The sequence below is a fragment of the Acomys minous genome, assembly GCF_964271855.1.
Source record: "Acomys minous genome assembly, chromosome: 14".
NCBI lineage: Eukaryota > Metazoa > Chordata > Mammalia > Rodentia > Muridae > Acomys > Acomys minous.
Genome location: NC_140496.1, coordinates 18409062 through 18427857, shown reverse-complemented (window position 1 = coordinate 18427857; position 18796 = coordinate 18409062). Strand labels below are relative to the sequence as shown.

At 40.9% G+C, this 18796-nt stretch overlaps 1 protein-coding gene across 4 annotated transcripts in view; it reads left to right on the top strand.

The window, feature by feature from the left end:
- Positions 1-18796, top strand: part of AP1G1 (adaptor related protein complex 1 subunit gamma 1) — an 82826-nt gene that overhangs the window by 25569 nt on the left and 38461 nt on the right. For all 4 annotated transcript variants that reach the window (XM_084755809.1, XM_084755810.1, XM_084755808.1 and 1 more), the window contains 2 exons: positions 8400-8524; positions 17232-17373. In XM_084755809.1, coding sequence (XP_084611935.1) covers positions 8400-8524; positions 17232-17373 — 267 coding nt within the window. The remainder of the gene's footprint in view (positions 1-8399; positions 8525-17231; positions 17374-18796) is intronic.

Sequence of the window (18796 nt, the reverse complement as noted above, 5' to 3'; positions counted from 1 at the left end):
GAATTGGGAAAAGGAGCTCAAACCATGAGGCCAGTGTAGCTGTTGTGTCAGCCAAAGTAAGAGAGGAGACAGTTAGCTCCATGGCTGCCAATGTCAGGGTCCAAGAGCAAGCCTACAGGGGCCAGGCTGCCTGCCCAGTGTGACTCCTTCCCATATTACTACTGTCTGAGTGGTTTGGAACAAGATCTTTGGCTTTTTTACCTTTCCCTCCCTCTCTTCTTCTCCCCTCTTTCTCCTTTCTTCTCCTCTTCTCTTTCTTTAAGATCTTTGCCCTTTGTGTGTCACAGTGTCCTTATCTGTAGAATGGAGGCATCCAGTGGACCTCTGTAAGAGCAGTTAGTGCTCTTAGCTGCTGAGCTATTTCTCCAGCTCCCCAGAAATACAGTATTCATACATTTCTTTGCCTCGCAACAGTTGAGCTTGGTTTGCAGAGTTGCTCTCTATGTGGTTAGTTCCATTGTCTGAGAACAATGGCGGTTCTTTTTCTTCTATCCTTCTCAGTACATTTCTCATCTGCTTATTATACTACATAAGTACTGCAGAATCAAATAGAGACAGTGTTTAGCTGGGCGTGGTGGCGCACGCCTTTAATCCCAGCACTCAGGAGGCAGAGGCAGGTGTATTGCTGTGAGTTCGAGGCCAGCCTGGTCTACAAAGTGAGTCTAGGACAGCCAAGGCTACACAGAGAGATGAGAGTGAGGGGGTGAGGGGAGTGTGTATGTGTGTGTGTGTGTGTGTTAGTTTAATCCTAGAATTTGGGAGGCAGAGGCAGGAGGATCTCTGAATTGGAGGACAGCGAGCTCCAATACAGCCAAGATTACACAGAGAGACACTGGCTCAAAAAAAAAAAAAAAAAAAAGAAATAAAAGGAACCAATGATAGTAGGCATTCTTATTAAAGGTCTTACTATATATTATGACTAAATATGGTGACTGTGAATGGCTTTAGGTAGTTACTCTTTATCATAGGAAAACCCTTGCTATTTAATATCAAAAGGGCTTTTAACTGCTGAAATAATCATGGTTTTCTCTTTTAACCACTGTTAGTGATTTTTATTACTAGTCACTCTGCTATTCTCTTTTGTAGTTTGAATTTTTTTCTTTTACATTGTTAAATTGACATTACCAATATTTGAACCTATATTACTTTATTTCAGTTTGTTATGTCTCTTAGCATATACTAAAAACAGGAGCTGGACATGTAGCTCAGGTTGGAAAGTATTTGCCAAGATATATAAGAAGTCTTGGATGATGATGCATACTTGTAATCCCAACACTCTGGAGCTAGAGACAAGAACAGAAGTTCAAAGTCATGCTAGGCTATACAGAGTTTGAGGCCAGCCTAGGATATATGGGGCTTATCTCAAATAAAGAAAAAGAAAAGACCAGTCCTAAAAACAATGATCAGATCATTAACAGACCTAGATTATGATCTGCAAATGCCTTTTCACTTTAAAAGAACGAGAGGCCATTTGAATGAAGATAGATCCTAAATGCAGGTTAAGAAATGTACAAAACAAGTTAGAACCATTAGCCTCTGTCAGGAGCCAGAAAGACTAGCTCCAGAGGTTGTTAACAGTCATTGGAAGAGGCTGTCATGTGTCCACCTCTGATAACTGAGTATTGGGGCTGACGATGTAGTTGATTAAAATTATACAAGCCCTCCTCAAGTCCAGCATGTGGGTGTTGAACCAGCACTGGAGCATGCTAAGCTTGTACTCTTCCAGGGAAGCCTATCTTCAACATCGAGCAAGTTAGTGTCCATGAAAGCCAGTTAATATTTAAGCAACATTTTATGAATTTTATTGGTCATCCTAAAAGATAGTATAGAATGAACTCATTAGAAACTAGTCAGTAGAAGGAAAGAAACATCATCTTTACTTTCCTTACCAGTGTTTCTTCTGAAAGAATTGATGATCTAGGGAGATTGCTTCTTAGAGGTTTTGCTTAGCTGACAAAGGGGGCGTGTATCTCGCCACTCCTGCTAATGAGCAGTACTGCTGACTGTAAACAATGGTGTGCCCTCTGACGGAAGTGGACCTGAGGGTGGTACATAATTGCAAGAGCAAATCAAAACAAACCCAAGACTGAAAAACCTGCATCTGATCAAGCCATCTGATTTATATAATGGAAAGCAGTTCTTGTCCATTATGCAGAAAAAAACCCCATGTAACTGGTATTCATTGCAGCATTGTTTTTCCCAGTAAAACATTGAAAACAACCTAGTCATCCTCAAAAATAATAGGTAAGTTGATATTCACAAGTAGGGGGCGCATGTGTGGGGACGTGGGCTGGGGAGCAGAACAGTATAGACAATGGGACTAAAGTAGAGTTTGTGTTGAAATTGATGGGAATCGAGAAGATCTGGCCTTTGGTATATTTTTGTAATGCTTAAAGCACCTCGAAACAGCTTTTCCACACATACGGCAGAGACAGCAGGTTTAGACGGTTGGCGACTTCTGAAATGGAGAGGAAGCAAATGGCTCTGAAGCTCAGCATGCAGGGGCTTCAATTGAAGTTATGATATTGAAAAGAAAATGTCAGCCAGGTCTGCTGGTCCAGATCTGTAATCCAGCTACTTAAGTGCAAAGCCAGCCTGGACAACTTAGTGAGGCACTGTTTCATAGTAGAAATGAAGTAAACGGCAGAAGCTGTAGCTCAGTTGGCACAGTGCTTGCCTAGTATGCCACATGCCCTGGGTTCAGTTCAGGTGGCAGAAACTTGTAATTCCAGCACCTGGGATGGGGACACAGGACCAAGAGTTCAATCATCCTCAGTTATACTGAGGATAAAAATTCTCCTTTCTATCCTTATGTCTCCATCACTTACTTTTTCCATAGGCTACCAGTGGCTCAACGCCCCCCCCCAACATATGGTTTCTTTTGCATTGGACACTCATTAATCTGTGTTAAAGAGTAGTTAATATCAATATATCATATCATATCATATCATAGCACTACATCATAACAGCATGTCATTTCAGTATATAAAAATTCTTACTCAGGGACCGAAGAGATAGATGGTTCAGTGGTTAAAAACACTTATTGTTCTTAGAGAAGACTCAGGCTTGATTCCTAGCACCCACATGGTGATTTACAACCGCCATAACTTCAGTTCCACAGGATCTGATGCCTTCCTTTAGCCTCTGCAGATTCCAGGCACATTTATGGAGCACAGAAGTCTGAGGCAGAACACCCATACACATTAAAAAAGAGTTTGTTGGGCCCTGTCATGCAGAATGCTTAGCTTTCAGGAGGCCCTGGGCTCCATCCATTCCCAGCAACACAAAAGACACATGCCCTTGTTTACCCCAGCTTCTTTGATGTGCTCATATCTTGCTACATATATGAATCATTATTAATTATACCGATGTCTTACTAATGGCACCTATTTTCAGTTTGAAATATTTGAATAATCATTATTTTTCATATATGATTCTAAGTGCAGATTCTTATGAGAATTGATGAATCAAAGGTTGTATACATTTATCATTTAAATAGACCAGAACTTTCTGTATCATGTGCCGGTTTATACTCCCATTGTAAATAAAGGCCTCATGTTATCAAATGATTGTTGGTCTTTGCAAATCTAAATTTAAAAGTACTGCCTGGAGAGATGGCTTACTGGTTGTTTGCTGCTCTTGCAGAGGACTGACATTTAGTAAAAAACACTCCAACCACCTGTAACTCCAACTCCAAGGGATCTCATGCCCCCATGGCACTGCCATCTCCAAAACTGCTGGAGTTCCTTGCTGCATCTGGGCTGTACTTTCACCAGTAGCCTCTTCCAGGCTCTCTTCAGGAACTCTAGCCCTGCCACTCAGTTCAGATCTCAGCTGTTCTCCATATACCACCTGGGTGACTCACTACCAAGTTCAGCTGCCATCACAAGGCACAACCTTGGCCATGTCTAGAACAGCTTCTGTGTCTGACTATTAGGAAACATTTTCTAGAAGACTTTGCCTCAACACTGCTGGTGGTCTCCTCCTCTTCCTCTTTTTTGTTTTTCCAAGACAGGGTCCCTGTAGCCTTGGCTGTCCTGGACTTGCTTTGTAGAACAGGCTGACCTTGAACTCACAGAGATCCATCTGCCCATGCCTCTGCTTCCCAAATGCTGGGATTAAGGGTGTGCACCACCACGCCTGGCTGCTACTGCAAGTTTCTCAGCTCTTGCTGACTAGAATTGAGCAAAGTTTCATCTTAGTAGTTCTGGTCTCTTCTTAATCACAACTGAGTCTTCAGCCCTAGCTGACCAGAACTACAAATTCTTCACCAAAAAAACCAACAAAAAACAAACAAACAAACAAACAAACAAACAAACCATAGAGTCTTTGCTTTTCTCTGAAACTTCACAAGCCAGGCCTCCATTGTCTGCACTGCTCTCAACATTCTTATCTTCCAAGCTCCTACAGAACAGCTAACTGAGCTCTTAATACACAATGGCTTTTCTAGCCCAAAGTTCCAAAGTCCTTCCACAATCCTCCCCAAAAGCAACATGGTCAGGCTGTCACAGCAAATACCCCACTGTCCCAGTACCATCTTATCTTCTGTTAGGGTTACCATTGCTGTGATATAACACCTCAACCAAAGCAAATTGGGGAGGAAAGGGTTTATTTGGCTTATGTTTCCACATTACAGCTCATCATCAAAGGAAGTCAAGATAGGAACTCAAGCAGGCAGCAATCTAGAGGCAGGACCTGCGGAGCCCATGGAGGGGTAGTGTTTACTGGCTTGCTTCACATGACTTAATCAGCCTGCTTTCTTAGAGAACCCAGGACCTCCAGCCCAGGGATGGCACCGTCCACAATGAGCTGCGCCCTCTCATCAATCACTAAGAAAACCCTACAAGCTTATCTGAGCTTATGGAAGAATTTTCTCAGTTGAGGCTCCTCTTCTTTGATGACTCTAGCTTGTGTCAAGACATAAAATTAGTCAATTTTCAGACCGCTAAAGACACCCAGCATCCATGTGTATATACATGTGCATTCAGACACACATATGCATAAGTAAAAATGTTTTTGGTTATTTTCTGAGACAAATATGTATGTCTGTCCTGTAGCTCTGCCTGTCCTGGAACTCACTCTGCACATCAAGCTGGCCTGGAACTCAGAGATCTGCTCACTTCTGCTTCAAGTGCTAGGACTAAAGGAGTAATCACCAGGCTCTGCATAAAAATAAATCTTAAAAGTAGCATCTCTGAGTCAGGTGGTGGTGGCACACACCTTAAATCCCAGCACTTGACAGGCAGAGGCAGGCGAATCTTTGTGAGTTTGAGGCCAGCCTGGTCTACAAAAGGAGTCCAAGGCAGCCAAGGCTACACAGAGAAACCTTGTCTCGAAATACCCCCCCCCCCCAAAAAAAAAGAACCATCTCTGTATGGTTGGGATTTATAACTCCCTTTAAGCATCTTTATTGAGGCTCATTTTATAAATCACACAACTCAACTTTTTTTTTTTTTTTTTGAGATAGAGTTTTCTGTGTATCCTTGGCTATCCTGGACTCACTTTGTAGATCAGGTTGGCCTCCAACTCACATCGATCCACCTGCCTCTGCCTCCTGAGTGCTGGGATTAAAGGTATGTGCCACCATGCCTGGTTCCAGCTCCTGCTTTTAAAGTGTAGATTCAATATCTTGCTAATTTATTTATTTTAATTTGCATTTGTTTTATGAGGTTAATTTGTTTGAACTGTTTTTGCTTTCTATGAGTTGTTTGGCCTAATCTTTTTTCATTTTTATTGTTGTTGTTTCGAGACAGAGTTTCTCTGTGTAGCCTTGGCCTGGTCTCACTTTGTAGGCCAAGCTGGCCTGAACTCACAGAGATCCTTCTACTTCTACCTCTGAGTACTGGGATTAAAGGCATGCACCAACACTCCCAGCTTATTTTTTTATTTTAATATTGTATTTTTGGTCTTTTTTCAAAATCAGTTGGTAGTATCTTATGCCATTAACATAGGACCTCATGAGTGTGAAATGAGTTGCAAATATGTTTTTTAAGGTGCATTTACTGTTTGATTTTGGCCATGGAGTTTGTTATACAAGTCAATTTTCTTTTAAGATTGTCTGGGATATTACTATGTAAGTGGGGCGCTGGGTTTGGGGAGTTTGTGCAGCAGTCATGAAGAACTGAGCTTGTTCTCTAGAACAAAACAGGAAAAGCTGTGTCATGGTGTGCCCTTGTAATCTCAGGGCTGGGAAGCAATGTCAGGAGAATCTTTGGGAGCCACTGGCCTAGCCTAAGGCCAGTGAGAGACCCTGTCTCCAAAAAAATAAAAAGGTGAGTGTGTGAGAGCTGGCCCAGTGGTTTAGAGTGCTTATTGGACCTGAGTTCAAATTCCAGCATCCACCTAACAAACTGGACATGGACTCATGACTACAGGTAACTTCAGCCCTGGGTGGGGGTGGACAGTGACAACGCAGTTCACACAAGCCCAAAATAGCTTAACCCAATGAAGTTAACCTTTGTGATTTACAGAATATAACTCAGTAAAGAAAGAAATGGTGAGTTTTTTGTGACTGTGTTAAAACATAGCTCTAACAAATGAGTGATGAGTGGTGCCTTAGGAAGTATGGCCTGCTCACCAGGCAATCTAAATAAAATGTTTTTGTATAATTTATTTGCATAATGCTTGGAGTTGACCATGAGCAAAATTCAGTAACGATGACAAAAACTTTTGTGATAAGAATGAATCTTGGGGGCTGGAGAGATGGCTCAGTGGTTAAGAACGCCACCTGCTCTTCCAGAGGTCCTGACATGGTGGCTCACAACCATCTATAATGTAATCTGATACCCTCTTCTGCAGATAAAGTACTCATATGCAATAAATAAAATAAATAAATCTTTTTTTAAAAAAACCTTTAAAAAAAAAGAATAATCTTGGAGCATTTTATTTAATGACAAAATTTTTATAGAATTATTCAATGGAATGTTTGAAAAACAAGTAGAATTTTTGTTATAGCGTGTTTCAGGTTTTCAAGTAGTATATCATGGATATCCCAGGATGGCCGCAAACTTGCTGTGTTGCTGAGGTTGACCCTGAACTGACCATTTTTCCTCCATCTCTTGTATGCTGGGATTACAAGCTTGCCTTACAAGGCCTCCTCAAAAAGGGAAGCTTCTGATTGTCTCCTTCACCAGCAGGGCTGCACACATTGTAAAAACAACTTCAACTTCTATTCAGAAATTGTTTTTAAGATTTGAATAGAGTATGCAGCAGGATATTTTGTAGCAGGAAGTATAGGGTAAGCTGCTGCTCACCTTTTCACTCTCATGCCCCACCCCTTTATAGAAAATGTTTTCCCTTTTGACCCTGGTCTTGAGATCTTAGTGTGGTGATAGTGTACTCAGTCACCTAATTTGAGGTGTTTTAGCAAATCCAGGTATTTTAAAAGAATAATTAAAAATAGCCTGAAACAGTTCTATTTGTGGGACTGCTTTATACTTCCTTCCATTTCACTCATTATAAATTCATAATGGAAAGTAGTCTCATGTGACTGACTGATGCTTCGTGTGTACACAGGTCTCTGTTGGAGGCCCTTAAGCCAAAGCATGACTCAAAAGGAGAGTGTAATTTAAAAAGTCTTGGCAAGTTTGATTAGTGTGTGCCCTTTGAGAAACACTAGTCCTGAGGGAATGTTTGGCTTTTTCTTTGTCCAGTTGGAACCTTAAAGTGTATCAGAGTGACTTTCAAGAAAGGCAGAGCTATTTACAATGGCTCCTAGGCCCTGAGGAGCTATTTAATAATAATTGTTGTTATTACTGTTCTGTGAACCCAGTACCTCACTCAATCTAGACAAGTGTTCCACCAATAATCATGTGAAGAAATAATTATAGGGAACATTTTTAGATCACTATGGCATTTTGCCCTGGAGATTTTCTTTTCTTCCTGAATTTGATTTCATGGTTTAAGCCCTACGTGTGCTACTTCCCACTTTATATCAAAAGGTCTTGAGTTCATTGTACATTTTGATATTTAAGATACTGTTTAGTACTTTATTACCAATTGCTGAGTGTCTTGATTATCAAAATAGGAACTAAATCCTTTAAAAAGATGTATTTTATTGTTCTGTGTCTGTCTCTGTGTATGTGTGTGTGTGTGTGTGTATGTGTGTGTCTGTTTGCCTCAGTGTGTATCACATGTGTACAAGTGCCCGAGGAGGCCAGAAAGGGAAGTCAGCATACTCTAGAAGAGCTACCTGACATGGGAGCTGGGAGCCATACCCAGGTCCTCTGCAAGAGCAGCAAGTGCTTGCTCTTAACCACTAAGCCATACAAATTTAAACTTCAGTCCTCTGCGAATTATGAATTGAAAACAATGCTTTTCCCTCTCTGTTCACTCCTCTTTTTTGTTTCCTTTTTTCTTTTCTTTCCTTTTTTTTTTTTTTTTTTTTTTTTTTTTTGTAGTTGGAGTGCCTCAAGCTAATCGCCTCACAAAAATTCACAGACAAACGCATTGGGTATTTAGGAGCAATGCTGCTATTAGATGAAAGACAAGATGTGCATCTTCTCATGACCAATTGTATCAAGAAGTAAGTCTTACCTTTTCCTTCCCCTCATAGCAACTGCTTTGCTCTTTTAGGGGTTTCTTATGAGAGTAAGAGTATCTACTTACTGATTTTATATTTACTGTCTAGAGTATATTTTGAGTGTCTCTTGACTGTAGCTAATATTGTAAAGATACTAAGCTAAAGAAAACCAAAGCATTGTGCATCTTTGAGCACAATATATAATTAGCAGTTGGATAAGTATTTGCTGTTCTTAAAAAAGAGAAGAAAGAAAGCATTGGTGAAAACTAGATTTTTATATTTTGTATTTCTAGGATGTTGGATACTATGAATATTGCCTTTATTAAAAATTACTAATCTAGCCGGGTGTGGTGGCGCATGCCTTTAAAATCCCAGCACTCAGGAGGCAGAGGCTGGTGGATTGCTGTGAGTTCGAGGCCAGCCTGGTCCATAAAGCTAGTCCAGGGTAGCCAGGACTACACAGAGAAACCCTGTCTCGAAAAACCAAAAAAAGAATAAGAATTACTAATCTGTATTCTGAGTAAGGAACTGAAATTTTTGTAGTGTCAAAGTGTGCTTAACCCCTGTGAAAATATTAGACTTATTATTATTATTGTGTGTGTATATGATCTGAGTGTGTGAGGGGAGCATGGCTTGTGTCTCTGTTTAAGTCAAAGGACATTCTTGTGGAGTTGGTTCTCTCCCTTCACCTCTACGTGAGTTTCAGAGATTGAACTCAGGTCATCAGGCTTTTGTGGCAAATGCTTTACCAGTAAGCCCTGAACAAGTTTGTGACAGAGTATTGCTGTGTGAACTCTGGCTCCTCTTGGTCTGCAGTGTTAAGGTTAGAAATGCAATGTGTATAGCAAACTTGGCCTTGGAATGTAACACATAGCTTCTGTTAAAGTCTAATTTTTCTTCACTGATGCAGTAGTTATATTTTTTTACGTTGTGCAGCACTCGAACACCTGCTGTGTGGAGAAGTGAGAGGACTCTAGTAGGAAATTAGCTGTTTTCTCCAGTATCCCTTCTAGAATATTCTGTGAGGTGGCTATAGTGGCCCGTGCCTGTGATTTCACTACTTGCAATACTCAATCAGGAGATCATAAGGTCAGAGCTAATCTGGGCTATTTGGTGAGATAGTGTCAACAAACAAATAAATAAAAACAGAGTAAGTCTGTTAGAAAGTTATGGAAATTCTGCAGGTTTTAAACGGTCAAAGGCACCTACCTTTTGGTTTTGGTTTATCTGAATTAATGTTTTAAATTTTCTTTTGTTGGTATTATTTCTGTATTTGGCAGAAAGTAGAAGTAGGGGGATATGATAGACATTAGGGATGTAGCTGAATATCTTTATAGACATTTAAATTGTGGTATTTCCATTAGCACTGATCTACTCAAACTTTACAGTATAATAGAATATCTAAAAATGGGAGTCATGATTTGGGTGTAACTGACATATTGCATTTAAATACAGTCCATAAACTTAATTTTAGGATGAATTGTTTTTTTTGGGGGGGGGAGGGTCTGTGAAATATAAGCAGTGACCATACAAGTGGATTAATGATTAAGCTTTAGTGCACACCTCCTGCTTGCCAGGGCTTGTTGTAAGCACCAGGGTGGAGGGTAGAAAAGCATGAACAGCAGCCCTCCCTCAATGACATGAGAATGCATCCTTAGACGCCTCCCCTAGTGACAGGAGAACTCATCCTTAGGTGCCTCCCTCAGTGACACGAGAATGCATCCTTAGACTCCTCCCCTAGTGACAGGAGAACGCATCCTTAGATACCTCCCTCAGTGACACGAGAATGCATCCTTAGATGCCTCCCCTAGTGACAGGAGAACGCATCCTTAGATGCCTCCCTCAGTGACATGAGAATGCATCCTTAGATGCCTCCCCTAGTGACAGGAGAACGCATCCTTAGATGCCTCCCTCAGTGACACGAGAATGCATCCTTAGATGCCTCCCCTAGTGACAGGAGAACGCATCCTTAGATGGTCTTCATGATTCCCTTTTACAGTTTCCTGTGGTCATGGCTGTAGGAATTCCTTTCCTTTGGTTCTTTCATGGTCTGTTGCTCAGCCTTTCAGTCTTGTGCAGATAAGCTGGTAGTTCTGCCGAGCAGCAAGGCGTGTTTAAAGTTAATACCAAACTGAAGGGTAGCTTTAGAGCTTTATAAAGGTTGAAAGTGGGGCACATACACATAACAATAAAGTGTGTGTGTGTGTGTTTTGTTTTGTTTTTTTAAATAAAATCTTACCTGGGTATAGTTTCACATGCCTCTAAAGTCAGGTGAATCACTGTGAGTTTTTAGGTCAGCCTTAGACCCTGTTTTTTTTTTTTTTTAAAAAAAAGGAAAACAAAACAAACAAAAAAAACCATAAAGCTTTAGCTGTCTTAAATTCACTATGTAGTCCACACTAGATTTGAACTCAAGATACTCCTGCCTCAGAATTCTGGGTGCTGGCATTACAGGTACATGACATGATTCCTAGCTTGTGTGTAGTTGCTAGGCCAGCCAATCCCAGGTAGATTTAGGAGAGGATGTTTTCAGATAATGGAAAATTGATCCAAGCTTTTCATTTTAAGCATTGCGTTATCTATCCCATGTCTCCCTTATTCTCCCTAATATTGAACGTCTGTTGAAAAATGTGTGTGTGGGTTTTTTGTTTTTGTTTTGTTTTTATATTATTATTATTATTATTATTATTATTATTATTATTATTATTATTATTATTATTATTATCAATCATCATCATCATCATCATCATCATCATCATCATCATTATTATTTTGGTTTTTTGAGACAGGGTTTCTCTGTGTACCCTTGGCTGTCCTGGACTTGCTTTGTAGACCAGGCTGGCCATGAACTCACAGCCATCCACCTGCCTCTGCCTCCCAAGTGCTGGGATTACAGGCTGGGATTACAGCCTTGTTTTTTTGTTTTTCATGTGTGGGTTTACTTGTATTATAAAGCTCATGGTGTAGAAACAGCTGTAATGCTTAATACTGAATAGTTGCCTTATTTATTGGCAGAGGAAAAAGAAGATATTTAAAGATCTTGGAATGAAGTCTTTTAAGAAACTGAATCTAATATTTGAAGAACTTACATTTTAAAAATATCCTTAAATATTGAAAAATGAATGCAAAGTAAACTAGATACTTGTAGGAGCTTAGGCCCCTAAGTCTTAAAAATTGATTAATATTTAAGCATTATATTAACCACCTTATCTTAAACTATTAAAATTGGTATGAAAGAGTAAACTTAACTTTTAAACTTTATTTTCTTTTAAAATTAAAAATACTAATAGAGGGGTCAGGCATGATGTGGTCATACACTCCTTTAATCCCAGCACTCATGAGGCAGAATCAGGTGGATCTCTGTGACTTGAAGATCGGCCTGGTCTATGTAGTGAACTCCCAAGACAGCCAGAGCTACATAATAGAGAGACCCTTTTCAAAAACAAAACAAAACAAAACAAAAGACTAATAATGACCTGGAGGGTTTAGCTTAGTGGTAAAGTGTTGGCTTAGCATGTGTGTGGGCCCCACTTCCCCAGAGAGTAATAACGAACTAGTATGTTAATTGTGTAATTTTGCTTTTTGGTGGGCGGGCGGGAAGGGTTTGCAGAGTCTCACTGTGTAGCTCAAGCTAGCTTGGTATACTGGGATTGTGGGCATATGCCCAGCTATGAGGAACATTTTCTATGAAATAAAAAATTTCCTGTGTAAAGAGTGGTACATGTCTGTAATCCCAGAACTCTTGAGAGTCAGAGGCAGGCTCGTCTCTGTGAGTTCAAGGCCACCAGGTCTACAAAGGAAGTCCAGGACATCGAACACTACACAGAGAACAAACAAAACAAGACAAAACAAAACCCAAACCAAACAAAAGAAAACGGTGGCATAGGAGAGTAATTGGACATTTGTGTCTTCATTCAGCTCCTTGATAGTAGTATGTTGACAGATGTGGAGAAGGCCTGCCTGGGCTACACAGGAAGGTCAGTTGGATCTGGGCAACTTAGCCAGACTCTACTTCAAGATAAAATAAACACAGCTGGATACGTAGCCCTCTAGTAGGTAGAGTTCTTGCTCACGTGTACCTGGATACGTAGCCCTCTGGTAGGTAGAGTTCTTGCTCACGTGTACCTGGATACGTAGCCCTCGGTAGGTAGAGTTCTTGCTCACGTGTACCTGGATACGTAGCCCTCTGGTAGGTAGAGTTCTTGCTCACGTGTACCTGGATACATAGCCCTCTAGTAGGTAGAGTTCTTGCTCACGTGTACCTGGATACGTAGCTCTCTGGTAGGTAGAGTTCTTGCTCACGTGTACCTGGATACGTAGCCCTCTAGTAGGTAGAGTTCTTGCTCACGTGTACCTGGATACGTAGCCCTCTAGTAGGTAGAGTTCTTGCTCACGTGTACCTGGATACGTAGCCCTCTGGTAGGTAGAGTTCTTGCTCACGTGTACCTGGATACGTAGCCCTCTGGTAGGTAGAGTTCTTGCTCACGTGTACCTGGATACGTAGCCCTCTAGTGGGTAGAGTTCTTGCTCACGTGTACCTGGATACGTAGCCCTCTAGTAGGTAGAGTTCTTGCTCACGTGTACCTGGATACGTAGCCCTCTAGTAGGTAGAGTTCTTGCTCACGTGTACCTGGATACGTAGCCCTCTAGTAGGTAGAGTTCTTGCTCACGTGTACCTGGATACGTAGCCCTCGGTAGGTAGAGTTCTTGCTCACGTGTACCTGGATACGTAGCCCTCGGTAGGTAGAGTTCTTGCTCACGTGTACCTGGATACGTAGCCCTCTGGTAGGTAGAGTTCTTGCTCACGTGTACCTGGATACGTAGCCCTCTAGTAGGTAGAGTTCTTGCTCACGTGTACCTGGATACGTAGCCCTCGGTAGGTAGAGTTCTTGCTCACGTGTACCTGGATACGTAGCCCTCTAGTAGGTAGAGTTCTTGCTCACGTGTACCTGGATACGTAGCCCTCGGTAGGTAGAGTTCTTGCTCACGTGTACCTGGATACGTAGCCCTCTAGTAGGTAGAGTTCTTGCTCACGTGTACCTGGATACGTAGCCCTCTAGTAGGTAGAGTTCTTGCTCACGTGTACCTGGATACGTAGCCCTCTAGTAGGTAGAGTTCTTGCTTACGTATACTTAGTTCAGTACCAGCAGCACAGAGAGAAGAGCAATGGCTTTCAGATAACTTAGCATTCTTTGCTCCTATGTTAAAAAGGTACATGTGGCCATTTCTTAACAGTGAGATACAGTGTAGACTCTGCCTGATGTGTTAATACTTTGTTATTGAGAAATCCATGGTCTGTCACACTTTAATGCTAAGACTCTTACCCTGCCCCACCCTGGGGAGGTTTCTCTGTGTAGCCCTGGCTGTCTTGGAACTCACTCTGTAGACCAGGCTAGCATTGAACTCAGATCCACCAGCCTCTACCTGGTGCTGGGAGTAAAGGTGTGTGCCACCACTACTCAGCTAAGAAAACATTCTTAAACATTTATTTATTGTGTGTTGGGGCGAGTGTGTCAGTGCATGTATGGATGTTGGTGAAAAATTTGGGCGAATTGGTTTCCTACCCTCTGTGGGTTCTGGTGATTGAACTAAACAATACCAGCAGGGGCAGTAAAGTATCTTTTATCCCCTGAGCTATCTCACTCTCCCCTTAAGTAATAACATTTTTACTCACAAGTAATTTTATAATGCCACAATAGAACCACTTGGGAAAAAAAGTTCACTTCTGGATATTACTATACTTTGTCATAAAATATTAAAAAATTTCATAGACTAGTATTGTCACTTATTTCATCAGAACAGTCATTACTTGTAAACTGTCAAGTTTGTGGTGATGATAGAAGTTTTTCAAAACTCGACTTTAATTCAAAGCTTGAATTACATCATTGGCAACAAGTATCAGCTGTTTGTCTTGAAGTTAAAGGCTCAATTGAGTCTTTGTCCAGAAAATGTCCCTCAGGCTGATTCCAGCATCCTGAATGATGCGACCACAGCTGTGTTCTACTGCTGCTGCCTGCCTTCCTTGTTCTATCTTCTCTTCTCTTACCTGCCCTTTCCCTCAGCAGTGCAGCGGTGAACACAGTGGTTGCTATTGTTTAGTACCACTGCCTTGACTGAGGAATGGACAGGCAGTTTTCCCACCACAGTTTTTACTAAATGCAGAGGTCAGCACAGTTGACAGAAAGTTAGGATTATGAAAATAGCTTAAAACTCTTGAGACTTCCACAAATCCTTTGAACCTGCAGTTCTTAACCTGTGGGTCATACACCTTGAGTCATACCAGATACTCTGCATATTAGATATTTACATTAAAACCATTCTTTTTTCTTCTTTTTAAAAAAATTTATTAATTTATTCAGATTACAACTCAATTATTATCCCATCACTTGTATCTTCCCATTCCTCCCTCCCTCCTGCTTTCACCCTATTCCCTTCCCCTAGGTCTATGACTGAGGGGGACCTCCTCCCCCACTATGTGGTCATAGGCTATCAAGTCTCATCTTGGTATCTGCTTATTCTTTCGTTGAGTGCCACCAGGCCTCCCCACCAAGGGGAGGTGGTCAAATATGGGGCACCAGAGTTCATGTCAAAGTCAGTCCCCACACTCCACATGAGGAGTAGACGTCTCGAAATAATCAAACTCAGAGCTGTACAACCTTTCACAGTAGCAAAATAACAATTATGAAGTAGTAGAGAAATAATTTTATGCTTGGGGGGGTATCACCACAATATGAAGAAGTATACTAAAGGTTCTGAGGGTTAGAAAGGTTGAAAACCACTGCTTTGAATCATATTGTGCTAAATGATATAGAATGTTTAAAAACTGGTAGAAGTATCATAAATCCTATGACAGTTTGGCTTCCGAGTAACAAGAGCTACTTTTTTTTTTTCTAAAGATTTATTTATTTATCATATATACACAGTGTTTTGCCTGCATATACACCAGAAGAGGACATCAGATCTCATTATAGATGGCTGTGAGGCACCATGTGGTTGCTGGGAATTGAACTCAGGACCTTTGGAAGAGCAGGCAGCACTCTTAACCTTTGAGCCACCTCTTCAGCCTCAAGAGCTTTGCAAGACATAAATGTGTTTAACAGTTCATGTTTTAAATACTTGGGCTCTTTTCAATAAGAAGTGTTTTACACAGTAATATATTCATTTTTTATTATTATCAGAATTTCTGAGGCTGTAATATATAAAGAAAAATATTTATTTAGCTTGCAGTTTTATAGGCTGAAAGTCCTTGATGAGGCAGCCTACTAAATGGCTTAGCTTCTGGAGAAGGCCTTTGTGGCGGACAGCATCACACACAGCAGGAGTACACTTGTGGGAAAGGGGGAGTCATACAAGGAAGCAGAAATCGCTTGCTCCTTTAAAGCACTTCAGCCTAATGGGAAATGCTTAGTTTTCAACACCACTGCTGCTTCTGAGGGCAGAGCCTCAGTGACTCACAATGCTCTTTGTCTTAAAAATTCCACTGTCTGCACCACGATCACACTGGGGACCCAGCTCCACTATCAGCATCAGGAACACATTGGGCTCCTAGCTTCCTGTAGATGTGGTGTTTGGTCTGTTGGGAAAAATTTAGGAGGTATTTTGGTGCTGCTTAGCTTAGTATGTTATAGGTGTTTTCATGTGTGTTACTTTTATCATAGGAGTAACAGTTACTGATTTTTCTTCTTGAATAAGTATATCTAGAAATAAAAAAAAAAGTTAATGTAATGTGGCTAACACTAAAGCATAAGACCAAGTGGTCAGAGTAACTATATTTCTGTTGTGTTTATATTATCTTAAATTCTCTAGCAGTTGGGATATCCTTTTCTGGTTGTTTTTTATTATTATTTAGTTTTTGAGGCAGGGTTTCACTATGTAGCTCTGACTGACTTGGAACTTGCTATGTAGATCAGGATGGCCTTGAACTCATAGACAACTTACTGCCTCTGCTCTTGGAGTTTTGGAATAAAAGTGTGAGCCACCACACCTGGCTATAAAAGAGTTTAAGTTACTATGAATCTTAACTTTTTTTGTAGGCAGTACTGGATCATCTCTTAGAAATCTTTCAAGACAGTTTTGAACCATTTTTGTTGTTGTTTTGCTTTCAGTGGTTTCTAAGTTTTCTAAAGTGGCTATCTTTAATATCTAACAGGCAATACGCTCATGTTACTTTGTCATTTGGAAACCTTGGATAGAAATTTTAAACACTGTTGATTCACTATGTTAATAATTTGAAATAAAGTTGGAATAAGCATAAATTCTGTTAATTTTAAATGAAATTTTATTGTGTGTATGTATGTGTATAGATACATCGTGTGTGTGTCTGTGTGTGTGTACATGTACACATGTGCCATAGTGTCCTGTCTTTTACCTTGCTTGAGGCAAGATCTCTTGTTCCTCCATTTCATGTCCTAGACTGGCAACTCTGCAAAGCTTCTGGAGATTTTCTGTCTCCACATCCCATTTTGCCATAGACTCTCCCCACCCCAACCCCCACCTCACCCCCTACCCCAACCCCACCTGCCACTACTGAGCCTGGTTTTGCATGGGATCAGGTCCTTAAGTGGCAAGGCAAGCACTTTCCCCTGAGCCATCTCCTCAGCCCCAACTGTTTGGACTGTTTGGTTTTTTATTAGTGGAGTAATCGTGAGACTTTGTTAGCCTTCATTGTGGGCAGTGTGTTTGTTCCTACTTCCCTTTCTTTCTCTTACAGTGACCTTAATCATAGCACGCAGTTCGTACAGGGGCTAGCACTTTGTACCCTCGGCTGTATGGGCTCCTCAGAGATGTGCAGAGATCTTGCAGGAGAGGTAGAGAAGCTTCTGAAAACCTCCAACTCGTACTTAAGAAAAAAGGTAACTTTGCATCAAGTCAAGTGTCTGGCTGGCTTAGGCAGTGTTATGGAAAAGAGGAGGCAGATTACTTGTTTTTGAAAGCTTAGATGAAATTAAATATTTTTCTTTGTTCAGCAAATACATACAAAGAGCTATACATGAATTTTGATTCCTCTATTTTTAAAGATACAGTTTAAAGACAAACTATGTCCTCAGTGGCACATCTGACTCCTTTATAAATTATTTCACATATTAAAATTGTGATAATGATCAGTTTTTCATTGACTTTTGTACTAATAACTGGCACCTATACTCACTTTGTTGTCCTCATGTGCCCTTGTATCCCTAAAAGGACAGTTCCACTGGGCCTAGATAGCGCTAAGGGAATGATGGAGACACTTTGTAAAATGGATGTGTCTGATTAGGATGGTGACCACAAAGAGAATGATCTTCCTCTTCTAACTTACTTGCTTTTGTTTGGTTGGTTTTTGTTGTTGTTTGTTGTTTTTTTTTTAAGATTTATTTATTATTTATTGTTTATGAGCGTTTTATCTGCAGAAGAGGGCATCAGTGTCACATTACAGATGGTTGTGAGCCACCATGTGGTTGCTGGGAATTGAACTGAGGACCTCTGGAAGAGCAGGCGGTGCTCTGAGCCATCTCTCCAGCCCCTGGTTTTGGTTTTTTAAGACTGGGTCTCTGTGTATCCTTGGCCGTCCTGGAACTCACTCTGTAGATGAGGCTGGTCTGGAACTCACTATGTAGATGAGGCTGGCCTGGAACTCACTCTGTAGATGAGGCTGGCCTGGAACTCACTCTGTAGATCAGACTGGCCTGGAACTCACTCTGTAGATCAGACTGACCTGGAACTCACTCTATAGATCAGACTGGCCTGGAACTCACTCTATAGATCAGACTGGCCCGAAACTCAGAGATCCACTTGCTTCTTTCTCCCAAGTGCTGGGTTAAAGGCATGCACCACCATGACCAGCTTAAAAAAAAACTTTTTACTGAGTTTTAACTTTTGCTTTAATACTAAAGCCTTGGTAAAGGAAATAGAGAATGTATATGTCTAAGACATGAGCATAAACTGTTATCTCATTGGCATTTATTGAATCTGTTACTGGTATAAGAAAAAGAAGCATATAGGGCACACAGGATGCTGGGTTGTTCACGATGCAATACAGCGGTGCACACAAACATAAGTTTCCTCAGTGCCCTTTTCCCATTACTGTGGGAGCTTCTCTTCTTTGAGAATGCAGTGTTGCATTAAATAAAGCATTTCATCAGATTGGAGTGCCTTCTCATAAAATGGAGAGGAGTTAGCAGGAATCTTTTCTAATCATCCTGTCTAAGCTGGTGCTACATTTGAGCAAAGTGAGAGATCACTACAGTCAATCTTAACTATCTTTTCTTTCTGGAAAACAGATTAGTAGAGACTAGT